This window comes from Curcuma longa, chromosome 3 (genome assembly GCF_044706935.1).
Source record: "Curcuma longa cultivar G26 ecotype Majalengka, Jawa Barat chromosome 3, ITB_CL_G26_1.1, whole genome shotgun sequence".
NCBI lineage: Eukaryota > Viridiplantae > Streptophyta > Magnoliopsida > Zingiberales > Zingiberaceae > Curcuma > Curcuma longa.
The window spans coordinates 2155445-2172799 of NC_133863.1; the positions used below are offsets into that span (position 1 = coordinate 2155445).

Below are 17355 nucleotides of genomic sequence, written 5' to 3' on the forward strand. Positions count from 1 at the left end.
TCCCTCGTGCCGACGCTCATCTGCGATCGCAATCCCTCCTGCTGGCTCCGATTCACTCACCCAAACGACCGAAATCCAAAAGCGACAGAGAGACAGTCCCCGGTATGCTCACCCTCGCGGTCTTTTTTTAATGCGCACGAAGAATATGCGTCGCGTAGATCCCACGTCGGAGGCTTCGAGGAGATTCGCTAATCCGCCGGCACATCTTATGGTCATTAAAAGCAGCGGCATCGGTGACTCTTCCCTTACTCCCCTCGACAATTGATTTGACCGCCGCGCCCTTAGACGCGAAAGGCTTGGGTGATCGATCCGCCACCCTCCCTCCTCCTCCTCCTCCTCCTCTCCTCGTCGCTATGCTTTCGTTGGATCGAACGTGCTTTCTGGTAATCAATCTCGTCTCATGGGGATTTCTTGTTTTCTTCCGCCGACATTCTGCCTTGTTTCGTGCTTGTGATGTTTTTGTTTACGCGTTGCCCTCTTCGGCACTTGCTGAATAAAGGCTTTCTTGACGTTTTTTTCCACTTCCTGCGATGTGTGAGAATCCTTTGAAATGCTTTTGTCTTCTCAGCGATGCGACGAGTTGCTAGTCCCGCTTCGGGCGTCCAGACGGCGAGTGGCTCTGCCTGCTCCGACGACGGTGCGGTGTCAGGCGAGGAGCGGAGGGGAGATGAACGGGAGGGGGATCTCAGTGGACAATACAATCAAGGAGATCGAGCCGAAGTCTGTTGAATCTTCCGATGACATGACACGCGATGATGTCGACATGGATGAACAGTTCATGATGCCGTGGACAGTCTCCGTCGCTAGGTTTTTTCTTGGATCTGATCCCGTGGTTTTCTCAAGATTTATTTTTTTTTTTGCTTGATCTTGTTGGAATGTTGCCATTTTTGTGAGGTTTGAACATCAGTTGATGATATCGGAGACTGTCGTTAAAACTCTTTCATGCTGCTTTGTTAAAAGCGATCTACAAACCTCCAGCTGCTTTTTTGTCTTTGGAATTTACTTATTTTCGTTTTTTTCGCCTTAACTTGAGGTAAGATGGTTGCATTATATATATGCCATACATTTTTTACATGACATCAATAGCAGGATGATATCTGTTGATTTATTCACGACTCTCTCTCTATTTATATAGCTCAATTATACCATTTGAAGATTTATATTTTTATGGAGCAATCAAATGTTTATCCTGAATGAGTGAAATCAATGGCCCTGTATTCTTCTTCCAAGCATATATGTCATTTTATTAACTTAATCCTTTTTGAGCGATGGCATCTGTTGTATCTTCATTCTGTTTCTCTTCAGATTGTCCAAATGCTTATGCATAATATCTCTTCTGGCATTTTAGACATGATGAATAGTGGTCATGCTGACATATAAAATGGAAATCTTCAGTTTTGTTCCTTTTTGTATTAAACTAGGTGTATAAGTGAAGGCAAAGGCAAATCTGTATTTATATTTCTTAGGTTTGATTACGGCTATTCCCTTCAGGGGGATAAGCAGGTCATTTTGATGTCAAGGTTGGTCTCCATTCATTGTTAAGAAAGTTGTCTTCCCACTATGAATGGTGTGGGATGTTGTTCCATCCATAGTTGAGAGTTGGGAGCAGGTGCTTGGCTGCCACCTTGACTGAGTTGCCAGCAGTTGGTGTGCTTTTATTACTTTGTTATATTATTTTATGATCAGGGATTAATTTTGATTGTTGAGAGTCTATTGTCCAATGACTATCCATGTATTTTACCTTTCCTTTTTGACAGATTTTTTTTTTCACTTTCAAGTCCAGCAGCTTTTTATGAAGAATTTCCTCATAATTATACACCTTCCTAAAGTTTCTCAGCTGTTAGCTTATGTGTACTGGGTACTTTGATGAGTATATGCAATCAGCTTTATAATAATTCTTTCTTATTTCTTTTTATCGTTCATAGTGGTTACACATTGTTGCGGAATCCACAGCACAACAAAGGTCTCGCATTCAATGAGAAAGAGAGAGATGCCCACTATTTGCGAGGTCTCCTACCTCCAGTGTGTATTTCTCAAGAGCTTCAGGTTTGTATGTATTTAGAATGCAAGCTATCTGAGAAGTAACACAATTATGTTTCTTGTTGTGGATCTGGAATTTGCATCTTTTTCTCACAGGAAAAAAAGATCATGCACAATCTTCGCCAGTACCAAGTACCCTTGCAACGGTATATGGCGATGATGGATATGCAGGTACCTAAGATAAATGTCATTTAATCTACATTATTAATTGTTGCCAATACTTTCCAACCTCATTTGGTATACCTATGATTCAATCTCCAGGAGCTTAATGAGAAGCTCTTTTACAAACTCCTCATTGACCATGTGGAAGAATTGCTTCCAGTTGTTTATACGCCTACTGTCGGCGAGGCATGCCAGAAGTATGGCTCTATCTTTAGGCATCCTCGGGGCCTCTATATCAGTTTGAATGAGAAGTAAGTTATTATGTCACTTGGCATCCTTCCTAATCCAATTACTGAAAATCATGGTATAAAATTGGGTTTTCAGAGGAAGGATTCTCGAGGTATTGAGAAACTGGCCTGAAAGGGATATTCAAGTTATTGTGGTCACAGATGGTGAACGGATCTTGGGTCTTGGGGATCTTGGTTGCCAGGTAATATTATACTTGGAATTCAATAATCATTCCTGACATATAAACCATTATGTTGGGATCATTTTCACATGGTTTTTTAAATTGTTAAATGGCAATTTTCTAGGGCATGGGAATTCCGGTGGGCAAGCTTGCTCTATATACTGCTCTTGGCGGAGTCCGCCCATCTTCTGTAAGTTGTATTTTTAGCTTTTTATTTCTGTATGATCCTTATTATACTTTTTTTTTTGTCTCTGCTAGTTTTTGTAGCACGTTCTAATTTACTGGGTTCCTAAAACAAATCGATAATTTACAGTGTTTGCCTGTCACTATTGACGTGGGGACCAATAATGAACAGCTACTTAATGATGAATTTTATATTGGCTTGAGGCGAAGAAGGGCTACTGGTCAAGTACTGTCTGGAAGTATATGTTTTATTTTCTCCTGTTTTATGTAAGTTCTGTTAGACAGATTTTCTCTTTGCTTTTAGGAATATGCAGAGTTAATAGAGGAATTTATGGATGCTGTGAAACATAGATATGGAGAAAAAGTACTAATTCAGGTCAATGACTGGGTCGAGTTTTTATAGTTGCAGATTTGTTGTTTTCTCCTATTCTATTTTATTTCAATCTCAATTTTGTCTCATATTTTCTTTTTTTCAGTTTGAAGATTTTGCCAACCATAATGCATTTGAACTTCTTGCCAAATATCGTAAAACACATCTTGTCTTTAATGATGATATACAGGTAATTGATTTTAGCCTTACTATTTTACACTTAGGAACTTCCTTTTTCAGTTCTAATTGTTTAACTTGGTTCACTCACATTATGCTATCTCCACATGTTTATGAACCATTCAATATGCTTATTCTCATTTCAGGGCACAGCTTCTGTTGTGCTTGCTGGTCTTTTTGGTGCTTTGAAAATAGTTGGTGGAACATTGGCAGAGCACAGTTTTTTATTCCTTGGTGCTGGGGAGGTATCCTTATTCTCAATTGGTTCATTTTTGGTTTATTACAATTTCAGTGGTGCAAATAATTATAAGACAAATAGATATGAGGAACAATGTCAATTAGGATTTTATTTGTTAGAATGATAGTGGGGCTTCTACTTTTGAAAGAGAGGAAAAAAAGGAACTTTTCAGTTTTGTGGTATAGATTGAAATGTAGTGCTTGCCATATTTGATGTGGAATTTTCTGCTTATGCTACTTAGTTTTTGGATACACATGCTGCATAAGTTACTTTAATTATGCACTATGCCAAGCACATGTTTCAAGAATGTATTAGCTGAACTTATCTCAGTTAAGTATTTCATCTGTTTATGCTATTAATACTTTCAATCTTTTCCTTATTCTGATTGTGTTTTATATCAATTATTAGAGCCTTCATCATATCAATTTTGCAGGCTGGTACCGGTATTGCAGAACTCATAGCTCTTGAGATGTCAAAACAGGTTTTTAACTTAGTCTTTTTATTATGTGTGTGTGAATGATTTTGGGGCTGTTCTGTTTATTTTACATACTCGCTCATTCATTATGGCTGTTCTTTTGATTTTACGTACTAGCTCATTGGTTTTGGCATTCTTATGGCTGTTGTAGACGCAAGCTCCAGTGGAAGAGACTCGCAAGAGGATATGGATGGTGGATTCTAAGGTTAGGAAGAGAATCTTGGACCTTGTTTGTACTTGTTTCAATTATACAACTTGTTTGGTCTACTTTGTTGATCATTGTTTCTATTATGGCAATGCTTTTCACGCTCTGCAGGGTTTAATTGTGAACTCACGTAAGGATTTCCTTCAACACTTTAAGCAACCATGGGCGCATGATCACGAGCCTGTCAATAATCTTTTAGCTGCTATAAAGGTTTGAGCCTATCTATCATATTATATATTTTCCCCTTACTACTGTGGATCTTAAGTTATCAATTTTTATGAGTAGAGTGGTCTCTTCAACTTGGGTTGACTTTTTCTTCAACTGGTTTCTCTAGTTCTGTGTTTTCATTTATTTCTCCAAGATATTTTGTTAATTTTACTATCTGAAACTTGTGGAAGTTCAAACAGACTTTCTGCTTCCTTGTAAATTTGCTAAAAGTAGTTTTCGAATGTTCCTTCATTTTTTTCTTCTGTCAATTTCATAGGCTATAAAGCCCACTATTTTAATTGGGTCATCTGGAGTGGGGAAAACTTTCACGAAGGAGGTAGTTGAGGCGATGGCCACTTTTAATGAGGTTAATTTCCACTCCCATACCCCTACTAGATCCTTAAGTGTATTCTGTTATCATTTGCAATTCATACATGTTTGAATAATATCTGATTCAATCTATAAAGATGCTTTACTTCCATTACAGAAACCCATAATTTTGGCACTATCCAACCCTACCTCGCAGTCTGAATGTAGTGCAGAAGAAGCATATACATGGAGTAAGGTAATCTTTATGCTTTTCAGGCCTACAGTCGCATAGTGCTTATTCATGATTTACTATGGTGGTTACTTCTACTCGCTAAAACTATGCTTTCATTCACAGGGTCGAGCAATATTTGCGAGTGGGAGTCCATTTGAACCAGTTGAATATGATGGAAAAGTTCTTGTGCCTGGACAGGTTTTAATTTGTTCTCAACTTCAACAATCTATATTGATAAATGCATACGGACTTTTAATATTAGGAACTGACACTTGCCCCTTTACATTCTTCCAGTCAAATAACGCCTACATCTTCCCGGGATTTGGTCTTGGGTTAGTGATCTCTGGAGCAACCCGTGTACATGATGACATGCTGCTTGCAGCCTGTAAGTTCATGAGTTGAATTGATCATTGTCATATTTCTCTTTGTGTATGCATACTTGATGTAGGATGCTACATAAACCAATGGGAAACTTGGTTTGCTTGTGAATTTTTTATTCAGCTACATTTCCATATTATTATACAAAACCTTGGAAAGTAGTATAATTGTGGTAATTTCTATCGGACAGCGGAAGCTTTGGCCCAACAGGTGACACAGGAGAACTTAGACACAGGAATGGTCTACCCACCATTCTCGAACATAAGGAAGATATCTGCCCATATTGCTGCGAATGTCGCAGCCAAAGCATATGAACTTGGTGAGTTTCTTCTCCATCTTATTATTCTCAGCTTAGAATTCTTCCAAAACTGTGCTAAACTAGCTATTACCCTTTGAAGGATTGGCAAGTCATTACCCACGGCCGAAGGACCTCATGAAATATGCGGAGAACTTCATGTACAAGCCTGTTTACCACAAATATAGATGATCGGACAAGAGCAGCCCTCGGTGCATAGTAGTAGCGTACTAGATGCCGGTTGCATAGTTCTTCTGGTCGTCTTATTTTTATCAATATATATGTTCTAATTATTTGACCCTCTTTATAATGTCAGCTTGGAGTTAAAGACGAGTTTTTTTTCTTTATCTTTTCCCCCTTTTTTCACGTCAGAATTTATTTTTGATGATAAGTCCTAGTGTTTTCTGTTGTTTGTTGTCTTTATGTTGGTCCCTTTGTGTGTCAAATGAGATGCCCTACATGTCACTAAGTTGATTTTAATGAAAATATTTATCGTTCTTTTTTTCTGACCCACAATTCAGTTAAGTGTTGTTTTCATTCTTGAACATCAAACATGTTTCACGCGTACGGATACAATCATAATGTAATTAGATCAGAACAGATGCATCCATGCACGCACTAGAAAAATCATACCTCTGACAGAGGAAGCAAAGGTCCACGCCGGCGAACTCGTTGTCGTCGTGGGTGTCGCGGCGAGTGGTGAGGGCGGTGGTGCGCGGGAGGGAGCGATGATGGCACGTCTCCCTAATGAATCGATCTAGCCTGAGGATGTCCTTGAGGTTTGCCTGTTGATTTACCGCGCACTTTTTTCGATCTTAATTATTTTGATATTTATAACTTCTTTGGCACTAAATACAGCAGCGGGGATAGCTCAGTTGGGAGAGCGTCAGACTGAAGATCTGAAGGTCGCGTGTTCGATCCACGCTCACCGCATTTTTCTTTACGAATTTTGTTGTCTCTTGTAACCTTATAAATTTTAAGAAAACACTAACTGGGTAAAAGGCAATGACTGTAGCAGCGGGATAGCTCAGTCGGGCGTCAGACTGAAGGTCCTGTATTCGATCCACGCTAAACCACAGAATTTATTTTTCCTTTAACCTTACAAAATTCAAGCAAACACTTACCGGCCCTTTTACCTATGAATTCAATTTACCCGCTTAAATTATTAAACCATAAATTCGTTACCGAAGCGTTTACCTATTAAGTTCACAAATTTTAAATACACCCCAAAAGCTATAAACTCTTATAATTGGAACTTGTTTGATCTTTGTACATTGTTTTTAAGTTTTATTTGATTGATCAATAAATTTAATAGTATGAGTGTGTTTATTTGTTTTAGAGTTTTTATTTATAAATGTATAGTATTCATAAGTTTAATTAAAAAAAACTATTTGATCAACTTGATTCGTTAGTTGAATATATTCATAAATATTATTCAAAAATAATTCATAATCTTTATTTATGAATTTTAATAAATTAGATATATATCTTTAAAAATGAATACTAGCTCACAAATATTTAATATAAGTATAACCATATTTACAAATGCCAACGCTCATCCTATTGGCGGATCATCTTTATTCTCTTCATTACATAGTGTTACCAAACAATTCATTTTGTACCCCCTTAAATTAACTTACAAAATTAAAATTCATTTCCTTTCACTTTGCAATTCAAGTTTTTTTTATTTCATTTTACATCTTTTTTTCTTTAAATTTAAAATATTATATATATATATATATATATATATATTCAAATTTCAATTGCTCCCAAAAAATTTCTTCAAAATTGTTTCTTTACGTTACATTTGATTTCAGAACACTTGTTTTGTACTGGATATTTTTTTGAAAAAAAAAATAATTTCACCATCAAAAATGTTATTATGACTACAATCATCTTTATATTTCAGTTTAAATCCTTGAATTTTATTACTACGCCATTTTTTCCCCTTTCCATTAGATTATCTTTATCGGCGACCTTTTTCCTTTTCAAAGAAAAATCACACAAGACATCTACCGCACTAAACAAAAACACTTATTACAATTTACATGAAAACACATAATATAGAACTAGACGAAACAATATAGTTATTTGAAAATTTAATAAAAATATTTTGAAATTAATACTGTCACTTAATAGTGCATGAAAGGCGCGCGTCTTCACTTAAATTTTTATTCAATTTTAGGATGTTAATTTCTGAGTTACGCTGAGTGATCTCAACCAACAAATTTCATATAGAAACGGCATGCACCATAATACTAGATTAATTAGTTACGTATATAATCATATCGTTTAGATATATTATGTACAGAGGAGGATCGAGGAGCATGAGGAAATTAGGGTCGATTATTCTTCAACAGTGGAATGAAAAAACTCCAACTAAATACTAAATTCCTTGACCGTGTCGATTATTCTTCCGGTGATTGAAATTGACGTCCAGAACCGGGGCCGTGGAAGAGCGCATCTAGAGGATGAATCGCCGGTGGAAGGCCGAAGACCGAGGCAAGGCGGCAGGTTCCGAGGAGCAGCGGCCGCTGTTCCTGTTTCTGTTCGTGTTCCTGATCGAGGATCGACTTCTGACGTCGGAGCTCGAGCACCTTCCGGTGGGAGTTAGAGTGATGCGAGCCCACAAAGCTGGGGCTGGAGGCTGGGCGGTACTCCGGCACCAGGCGGCCGGACTTGAACCGCATCCCGCAGGCGTTGCAGAGCGTTTTGGGGCCCTCCGGTCCGGTGCGCCACTGCGGTGTCTTGTCGGTCTGGCAGTGTAGGCACCTGCGCCTTTCTAACCCCGCCGCCGCCGCCGCCGCCGCGCGTGCTGCTTTTCTGTTCTTTAGAGTCGTCATAATATTCGCCATCTTGCTCTTCTCATATCGGACATCGACAGTGGCGGCGCCGGAAGGGCCGCCGAGTTCCCAATCCAACATCGAGATGGGGGAGTAGTCATGGTTGAAGCACTTGCTGGCGCCTGGTGTGCTACTGCCGAGTTCGGGGTGAGAGAACTCCGATCGGGCAGCAGCTTGCGACCTGGAGTCCGAGTTTTCATCGACGCCGGAGATGGCGGGGATCTTTTGGATGTTTTCGCCGGCGAAGGAAGCCTCCTCAAAGATACTCGAAACCCACGGCAACTGATCTTTGGGCACCTCGTTTCCACCGCTAATGCCATCCTGCTAAAGGCCGAAAAAAAAACTCACTTAAAATAATCAAAACTTGTTAAATTATTTTTTCAGTGCGATTGTTTTCTTAAAGGCAAATAATCAACTGTTTCTTTTTAAGAAAAAAAAAATAAAGACAAATGGTTAATTCACCATAAGTATTATTAAAGTCACCATGATTCTAACTTGTTCCACATGTAAAATGGACCGTTATGGATTGACATGTCTTAGTCAAGAAGTGGGAGCAACTGCTCGACTGACTCCATGTCCACGATCTTTCCGACTAGCTCCATGGTCTCCTCAACAGAAACCAACTCTCTAGTCGGCTTGGCTTTGCCGCGAGTCAACACTCCCACCTAAGTAGTTTCGCTTCGTCAATACAACGCCCCTAATTACTCATCCCATTTGACAGCCACTTGGACAACACATGGGATGACATAATACTCAGAACAGTAAGTAACCTAATATATTATTGATACAACATAATCTTTTGTTGTACTAGGCATGGGTGATGGGACTCTCCTTTACAATGATAGAATATTTTTCTTATTGTCGATGTGACACATCCTTTAATGACTCTATATAAAAGGAATCCGCTTTTCGTGAGGCTCAGGTATACGCACATACCCATACTATTCTCAGCATCCACTTCTTTCTCTCCATTGTCTTTCTCATTTCTGGCCGACGGACTGATTTTGGTGTCGGAGTGGATGAGTCAGGACACCCCTTGTTGGCATGTAAACTTATTCCAAAGCCAATGACAAGTTGACTTCTTCAACCATACAAGAAAGTAGTCAAAATCAATTTGATTTTATGTGACTCTTCATCTAGGCAAAGTTCATTTATTTTACTAAGTTCAATGAAACTCTTTATGACAAGAGTCATTAGTATAGAAAAGAACTAAATATATTTGTCTTATATTTAATGATGTGATGTATTAATTGTAGAAGGATGTAGAAGCATGAGTCTAAGTATATAAATAGAGACTTTGTTTTTTTTCTCAGGAGGTATCAAGTAAAGCAACCCATCAAGCAACTTCACTGCCCTATGTTTCCAGCCGCGCCACCAAATCACCCACTCGCGCTTGGCCGCGCCACCAAGCCCGGCGGCCGGGTCCGCCACCAAACCCGGCGGCTAGCCGTGCCACCACACCCGACGGTCGGCCGCACAAGAGGTCAACCGTGAGGGCGCGCCCAAGGGGAACAGGGGGGAATTTAGGGTTTACTTGAGACGCCGGAGAAGGAGATCCCGCTGGGTACACTAGAGGAAGAGATCGGGGCAGCGACAACGAAGAGGAGAGACGCAACGAAGAGAAAGCGAAGAGAAAGCCGTGTGTGTTTAGGGTTCGGGAGGAAGTAGCGAAAAGAAAAAAAACTGTTTAAGAAAATAATTTAATGACCGAACTCCGATTCGGTCGCTAAATTAGCGATCAAACTCCGATTCAATCGCTAATTAGCGATCGAACCAGATTTCGATCACTAATTTAGCGACCGACCACTAGTTCGGTCGCTAAATATTAACGACCGAATATAAATTCGGTCGCTAAATTCTTTCTTTGTCATCCGATTCAAAAATTACAGACTCACTTAAATTTTGATCACTAAAATAGCGGCTGAATTTACAATTTGATCGCTAAATAGCGGCTGAATGTACAATTCGGTCGCTAAATAGCGACCGATAATAATTCTGTCGCTATTTAGCGATCGATTAAAATTCGGTCGCTATTTACTGATCGAATTGTAAATTCAATCGCTATTTTAGGAAATAAATTTTAATCGATCGTTAAATTCATCCCTATTTATGAATTTTTTTATAATGACTAACATTGTTTTCCATTGTTGCTCAATAAAATTACCACCCAATTAATGGACCTACTAATTAAGGGGCAATCTCAAGTAACCCATTTCTATGAGCATAGACCTTCCAAAAGTACAAATTAGTTTAGAAAAGCTTTAATAGACTTGGATATTAACTATCAAGTGCAAAGGAAAAAGAGAAATCTGACGGCAATGATCACTTATTCAACATGGATGAAACTTTTCACCTTTATGATCTCATAGTGCGTGAATGTTTGCAGTCATTATAATTTACTCATTTAAAAGTCAGACCGAATTTATTAAAACCAAACTAACTAAATGTTTTTTTACCAATAGAACCCTGAACAAATTTAAAACATAGAACTGAACAAATTTAAAACATAGATGATTGTTGAAAAATCTAACTAGTTATTTCAGTTGAATCAAAATTTTACTCACCTCTATTTTAAAACTAACTTAGATCTGCAGCTTGCCTTAATCACAACTAACAATTCCCTTTCCAAGCTTGACATAGATTCGATACCATCATTAAGTTCCATCAAAACTGTCATTCTTCATTCTCTCTTGTGAGAAGTCACTCTATTTCTCATTCATAAATCATAGGAGTTATAGTGATTAAACACTCAAAGGAATAATAAAAGCTAGCATCTTAATTAGATCACTAAGATATCTTTTCAGTTATGGTTGACACACTTATAGCCTGATGCGTGCCCACACGCACTTGTAGCTGTGACTAGCTCAACACAAATATATAGAGCTTTAAATTTTGGGTTATTCATATTCACATTCGATGTATATATTCTAACGCTGGTAAAAAAAAAAGAAATATGTAGAGCTTTGAATTAATTAATGTTAGATGGAAATCTATAATTTCTCACACACACCCACAAAAAAAAAGTTAAGAAAAATAAATAGACTAGAAAAAAACATAGATGTTATTATTGCCAAATGAAATCTAGTTACGTTATCAAGTAGACGGGATCACCGGAAAAACTAGCCTTGATAGTGAGGCTCGGCACTCTGCGGCGATCATCGACGAATATATAATTCATCGGATTCTCTAACACTGAACTAGGTGGGGTGTAGTCGTCGGTCAAAAACGTCCTGAGGCCGTCGGACAAGAAATCGCTGCAGATGTCTACGCCGGTGGCCGAGGAAAAGTCCGTCGATTTGCAGGCGGCGGTGAGCCCCGGGGCCGCCGCCTCCGATTCCTCGTTGAAAAACTCGTCGAGCAGCTCATCGATGAAGGACTTTTCCCCTGCCGCCGACGCACTGCCGCCGGAAAACATGTCCGGCGTAAATCCAGAGTGAAGAAATAGCGATACTGCACTGAAATCATCTCATTAGGGTTTATATAGAAAGCAGGGGAGGGGGTGAACAAGGAAGATAATGAATGAATATTTAATTTATCATATTAGAGGCAACCCAAAAACTGGAGAACGTGGTCCCGTAAAATATTCAGAACGCTTCGTCAAATCGGAATTTTAAATAATTATGACGCAATATTATTTTTAATAAAAAACAATTGTTTATCACCAATTCTTATATACGTTATGATATAAATCATTTTGTAAAATAGAGAATAAATTAAAATAAAATAATCATTTTTTAATTTCTAAAGGCATGCATAAAACAATGCTAATTAATTTAGATAGATTTATATTTAATTCGATGTTATGGGTTGGTTGGACTCAGCTTGGAAAAGTCAAGGTCTAATCCAGGTATTTGACACATCAGACAGAAGGTTGATTTAGCCTCGTGTCCCGACTTGGGGACCTCAACCCGATGAATGGATTGAGTCGGGACCCAAAACTTGACTCCTTTGAGAAACTGATTCTTTGCAGCAGTCCTCTCCGAGCTCTGAGCCACGCTACCCAATTCACCTTACTCGACACTAGCTCTTCTTATTTTTCTCAGACCTGAGCTCAACGCGAACAGATAGCTCAGGTTGTGGTTCCCTTAAGTTCACAAACTTTTGGTATTTTAACAAAATCCTAGATGGTTAACCTTTTCCTCAGGTTGTGGTTCCCTTGAGTTCACAAACTTTTGGTATTTTAACAAAATCCTAGATGGTTAACCTTTTTTGTAAAAGGTGGATCCGACACCTTAGCGGCCCCACACGGTCGGCCCCACGACCATCTGTGATGAGGTAAATCGAAAAATTACAATTGGTCACGACGGTATTGCCTGACTTTGTCAGGATTCGAACCCTTGCTCTCTTCTACAACTCTACTGCGTCGTAACCAACTCAGTGATGTCTCGGAGACCTAGATGGTTAACCTTTGGCCTTTGTAGTAGTGGCTTGATTTCATAGTGAATGATGACTCATCGCCACGTTTGAATTAATAAGGGAAACTTAAGGCGATAATACAAGTAACCCTTGGTGAAAGTGAGTGAAAGTTTGCATCAGAACAGAATTGGCCAACCTTATTCTGTTTTTTTCCTTTCCTCATTTGTTCTTCTTTTTACCTCTTTATCATGAGCCTCAGGCTGGTCAAGCGGTGGGGATCTTATCCTCCCGACCCTGCCTGCCTCTCTGCTAGCAGATTAAAAATTGTTAATTTCGGCGATCCGCGTCGCGAACACAAATTGCTCAGCCGCCTCCGAAAATTCTGACCAAAGTATGTCTCGCAAAGTCGTCGCCGTCGCCGCCGGAGAAGCTCACACTCTCGCTCTTACTGGTATCCTCGCGTCTCCCCCAAACATCTCACTTCATCCCCTCGATCCGTAGTCTTGTATTTTCTATGTAATTTTCATTTTGATTCAGCGGATGGAAGCTTGTTCTCCTGGGGAAGGGGGACATTTGGGCGGCTGGGCACCAGTAGGGAAGACGACGAGCTCTTCCCGGTTCCAATCGCATCTTCCGATAGTTCCAACGTGCCACAAGCCAACTACACAGGGATCGCTACTGGTGCTTACCACAGTCTTGGTTTACGAGGTCCGATCGATATCTCTCATCTTTTATTGTATCAGCTCCTTTGAGATTAGGGTGCTTCTCAATTTTACACTATTGTTACACTTGTTCTAGTGTTTGTATGACCATTATACTATGAAATCGGATTCTATTCTAGTTTTTGAGAGGGGGTTTACTGTATGCGACGTCAATGTTCTATGATTATTAGTGGATCTAGGTAGATAATTGTGAGCAAACTCTCTGCTTCTGAAGGCCGAAGCAAGAATTTCAGTGTCGCATGTGATTATGTCAATTACCTTGTCTCTAGCTTCATGATCAGTTGTGAACTACTAAATTTGTTCCCTTTCTTGGTTTTATCTGATACCGAGACATTGCATCAGAAGTTGTAGCTACGTATAAAGTTTTCTTCCTTCAGTTTTAGATCTAAGAACACAACAACAGCTATTTGTCCCAATTCTGCATTTGTCTCGCTTTATTTATTATTTATATATCTTTCTGCATTCATCGAAGCTTCTGAATTATAACTTTGGTGCATTGATTTTTGAGCAAATTAAATATCTTCTCCATGTGCTTCAAGCTCCACCTACAGTAATTAATCCCATCTGTTGTTTTTACATCTTTTTATTGTTTATATGGGACTTAGTTCCAGTTGTCTGGCGAGAAGTGGACCTTTGGTAATGAAGGTTGCCATAACATTTTGAGGGCCATTTTTTTTTTCTGGCCGATAGTATATTTAGATATGTCTGTAACTACTAAGTGTGCAATGAAATCAAAATGTTTTCAAGCACAGAACCACACCTTTGTCTTTCAACCTCTACTAATTTAATTAATTGAATGCTAGAGTAGATTATTCCTGCACTATTTGAGATATTATTTATTCTTCTAACCTGTTTGTTGATTCCTGCATTCGCTGATTACTTTGTCAGTTACCCAATGATAGCTGACATTAATATTATGATCAATATTGCATTTCATATATCCAGATGGACTTAATTAAACATGGAAAATGTAATTCTTTTCTGCATGGGTTTGTAATGTAAACTTAAAGTAGCAGGGCCCTTTTCCATCAAACATTATGGGTAATTCTAAACTACATTCTTGTTAATAATCTCTTTTCCCATTGCTAGATGATGGTTCTGTTTGGTCCTGGGGCTACAATGTCTGTATCCTTTGCAATGAAATCACTTGATGGTGGATGTGAAGTCATATCCTCATGTTTTCTGATTTGTCATATCCTTTTGTGCCTTGACTATTTCATGGATGGTCAGCTTGGTCATGACAAGGAAAATTGTTCAATTCCTTGCTTGGTTGAACACTTCAAGGGACTTGGCAGTCCAGATTCTTTGACTGACCAATCAAGTGCAGCTAGCACTGAGTCTTCATTAAAGGTAGTTAACCTGGATGATTTCAAATTCTAGTAAACTCAAATATTAGAAGCATTCTTTTGATTGTCTATGTTGTTTAACCAAATACATATGATGACTGCTTTATTTATTAGCTGTGGTTTCTAAAGTGAAAGGAGAGTCATTTCATGTTTAATTTTGGGGTTTAGTTTGATGATGACGATGATGACTCCCTCTTAATTGGGAGAAATGATGATGACGATGACGGCTGTTGAAGGATAGTAAGTTGAGAGTTGTCATTTTCATAATATTTATGTTCTACTAATGTTTGTCTAAACTTAAGATGGTAATAGAGTTGAATAGAACCTCCTGTATTTAAATACAGTGTCTTTCCAATAACATACCCTGATTTAAGATAGTGTAAGGATTGTGGGCTTTTCAGTAATTAAACCATAGGGTAATAGTCATTCATTCCAGATCAACAGACATGACTGAGAAGCTTTTACTTGCATAAAACCAAATGAAGAAGTGCCCACACTCTCTAATGATGCTTTCGGTTTGGTGTCAGTTTGATATGAATTTTCTTTCCAACCAATAAATTGAACTGTTTTAGTTTGATGCAGTGCGGATTTATCAAAGCCAAGTATATCCCTATTTGGTTTCAGTTACTCTCATCAAACTGATAAACTGAACCATAATCACCCCTATATAAAAGAAATTACCAGGCAAATAAAAGGTATGGATGTCGTCTAATTAACTCGTATATATGACCACGTGATATGTAATCATCTATCTTGGTTGATGCTCACGGAAGCCAACACACATGCCTTAAAGGATATGACACTGATATCCAGACTTCAGAATTTGAGACTGTACATTGCCACATGATGCAGTAATAGTCCTAGTATTTTGTTTGATCTAATTTGGATGTTTTGGGTGCAGATCTGCACTGTCAAGGCAGGAGGAATGATGTCTCTTGCAATAGACAATCATGGGTCTCTATGGATCTGGGGAAACTCTCCACAGGCCACGGAAGATGGGCAGTTTTGCCTCTCAAGCAGTGCTGTTCCTCTTCCTGTGTGGCACTTCCATGGTCATACTGTTGTCAAGGTAGCCTGCGGAAATGAACATGTTGTTGCTGTAGTAAGTACTGCAGAAATATACAACGGAGGTGATGGTGACCTTGTATGCTACTCTTGGGGCAACAATAAACATGGTCAACTGGGATTAGGCGACAAGGAAAGCCGGTCACAACCCGAAATCATATCAACTTTTGATGTGGAATCACCTTGGGTTGTTTATGAAGTTGCTTGTGGAGCATTCCATACGGCAATTCTTGCTAATAAGAAGTCGTATGACCAGGAGATTGAATCCAAGTGTTGGACATGTGGTCTTGGTGAAAATGGTCAACTTGGTCACGGGACTACTCGAAGCTCATGTGTGCCAGAGCCTTTAGATTCTTTACCACAGGATGCTTTCTTGATTTCTCTCGATTGCGGCTTGTTTCATACTTCCGTTGTGTCTTCGACTGGTGAAGTGTGGTCTTGGGGAATGGAGAAGGGCCTCGGATTGTGTCCAGATGCTAGCTTCACTGGAACTGATCCTGGGGATGCACACCTTCCTTTGAGAATACGGGCTCCTGAAGCGAATGGCATAAGGTTTACTGGTCCCGTACAAGTTGCTTGTGGTGCAGCCCATACGGTTCTTGTTTCGGACAATGGTTATAAACTCTGGGCATGGGGCAGAGGAAGAAGTGGTGTCCTAGGCACTGGCTCTACAACCGACAGTTATTCTCCTTCCCCTGTATTATGGCCTCCTATTGAAATGACAGCCAAGAAAGGAAGCAATAGTAGAGATACAATGCCAAAAACCAGAGACAATGAAGTCGGAAAGCTTCAAGAAACAGAGCAAAAGTTGTCTGCTGCGACGGAAGAATTGAACCTTTTGAGGACAAAACTGACTCTGATGGAGCGATATGCCAATCTCCTACACATATCAATGTTCAGGAAGCCACTGGACGAGCGAAGGCTATCCCAGTCACTGCAAGAGTCTGGTGTTTTTGACATCAGAAAGGAATTGGAGGGTGTTCTTGAAAAGGCAGATGATGAGGAGCTCACTCGAATGGAGATGTTCTATCGTGGTATGCTTTCCACCGTGAAGGAGAAGCTGATGAAGAGAAGAGTGAAAGAACTTGTGAAGGAATGCCTCATTGAACTATCCACTGGTAGGCAACACTCTTCCTCTTGAATTAAATTTCCTTGATGCCTACCAAGATTACGAGTTCATCATTAGTTTGCTGTTTTGCTGGGTGATCTTTGTTCATGGTATTTTATTTAGAATATGGGGTGTTGGATACAATAAACTTGAGATTCATGAATAAAACTTTTGAATAATTCATGAATTTATATATATTTTTAATTATAATTGTGCTTCTTTAGTTTTATTCAAA

The 17355-nt window shown here is 39.2% G+C and overlaps 2 protein-coding genes and 1 non-coding gene across 3 annotated transcripts; all 3 read left to right on the plus strand.

Annotated features, from left to right (window-relative positions):
• Positions 1–265: 265 nt before the first annotated feature.
• Positions 266–6103, plus strand: LOC141823217 (NADP-dependent malic enzyme-like). The gene is made up of 20 exons (XM_074710482.1): positions 266–383; positions 569–807; positions 1926–2046; positions 2137–2211; positions 2302–2453; positions 2527–2632; positions 2736–2801; positions 2925–3020; positions 3099–3170; positions 3271–3354; positions 3488–3586; positions 4013–4060; positions 4206–4259; positions 4371–4469; positions 4744–4833; positions 4954–5031; positions 5131–5205; positions 5302–5392; positions 5576–5704; positions 5784–6103. Exons 1-20 carry the CDS (start codon positions 354–356, stop codon positions 5870–5872), a joined length of 1893 nt encoding a protein of 630 aa, XP_074566583.1. The 5' UTR covers positions 266–353; the 3' UTR covers positions 5873–6103.
• A 437-nt stretch (positions 6104–6540) lies between these two features.
• Positions 6541–6613, plus strand: TRNAF-GAA (transfer RNA phenylalanine (anticodon GAA)). The gene has a single exon. It is a non-coding gene; the product is annotated as a tRNA-Phe (tRNA).
• A 6528-nt stretch (positions 6614–13141) lies between these two features.
• On the plus strand, positions 13142–17311 carry LOC141824993 (ultraviolet-B receptor UVR8). The gene is made up of 5 exons (XM_074712351.1): positions 13142–13330; positions 13417–13587; positions 14691–14726; positions 14824–14951; positions 15849–17311. Exons 1-5 carry the CDS (start codon positions 13273–13275, stop codon positions 17151–17153), a joined length of 1698 nt encoding a protein of 565 aa, XP_074568452.1. The 5' UTR covers positions 13142–13272; the 3' UTR covers positions 17154–17311.
• The last annotated feature ends 44 nt before the right edge of the window (positions 17312–17355 follow it).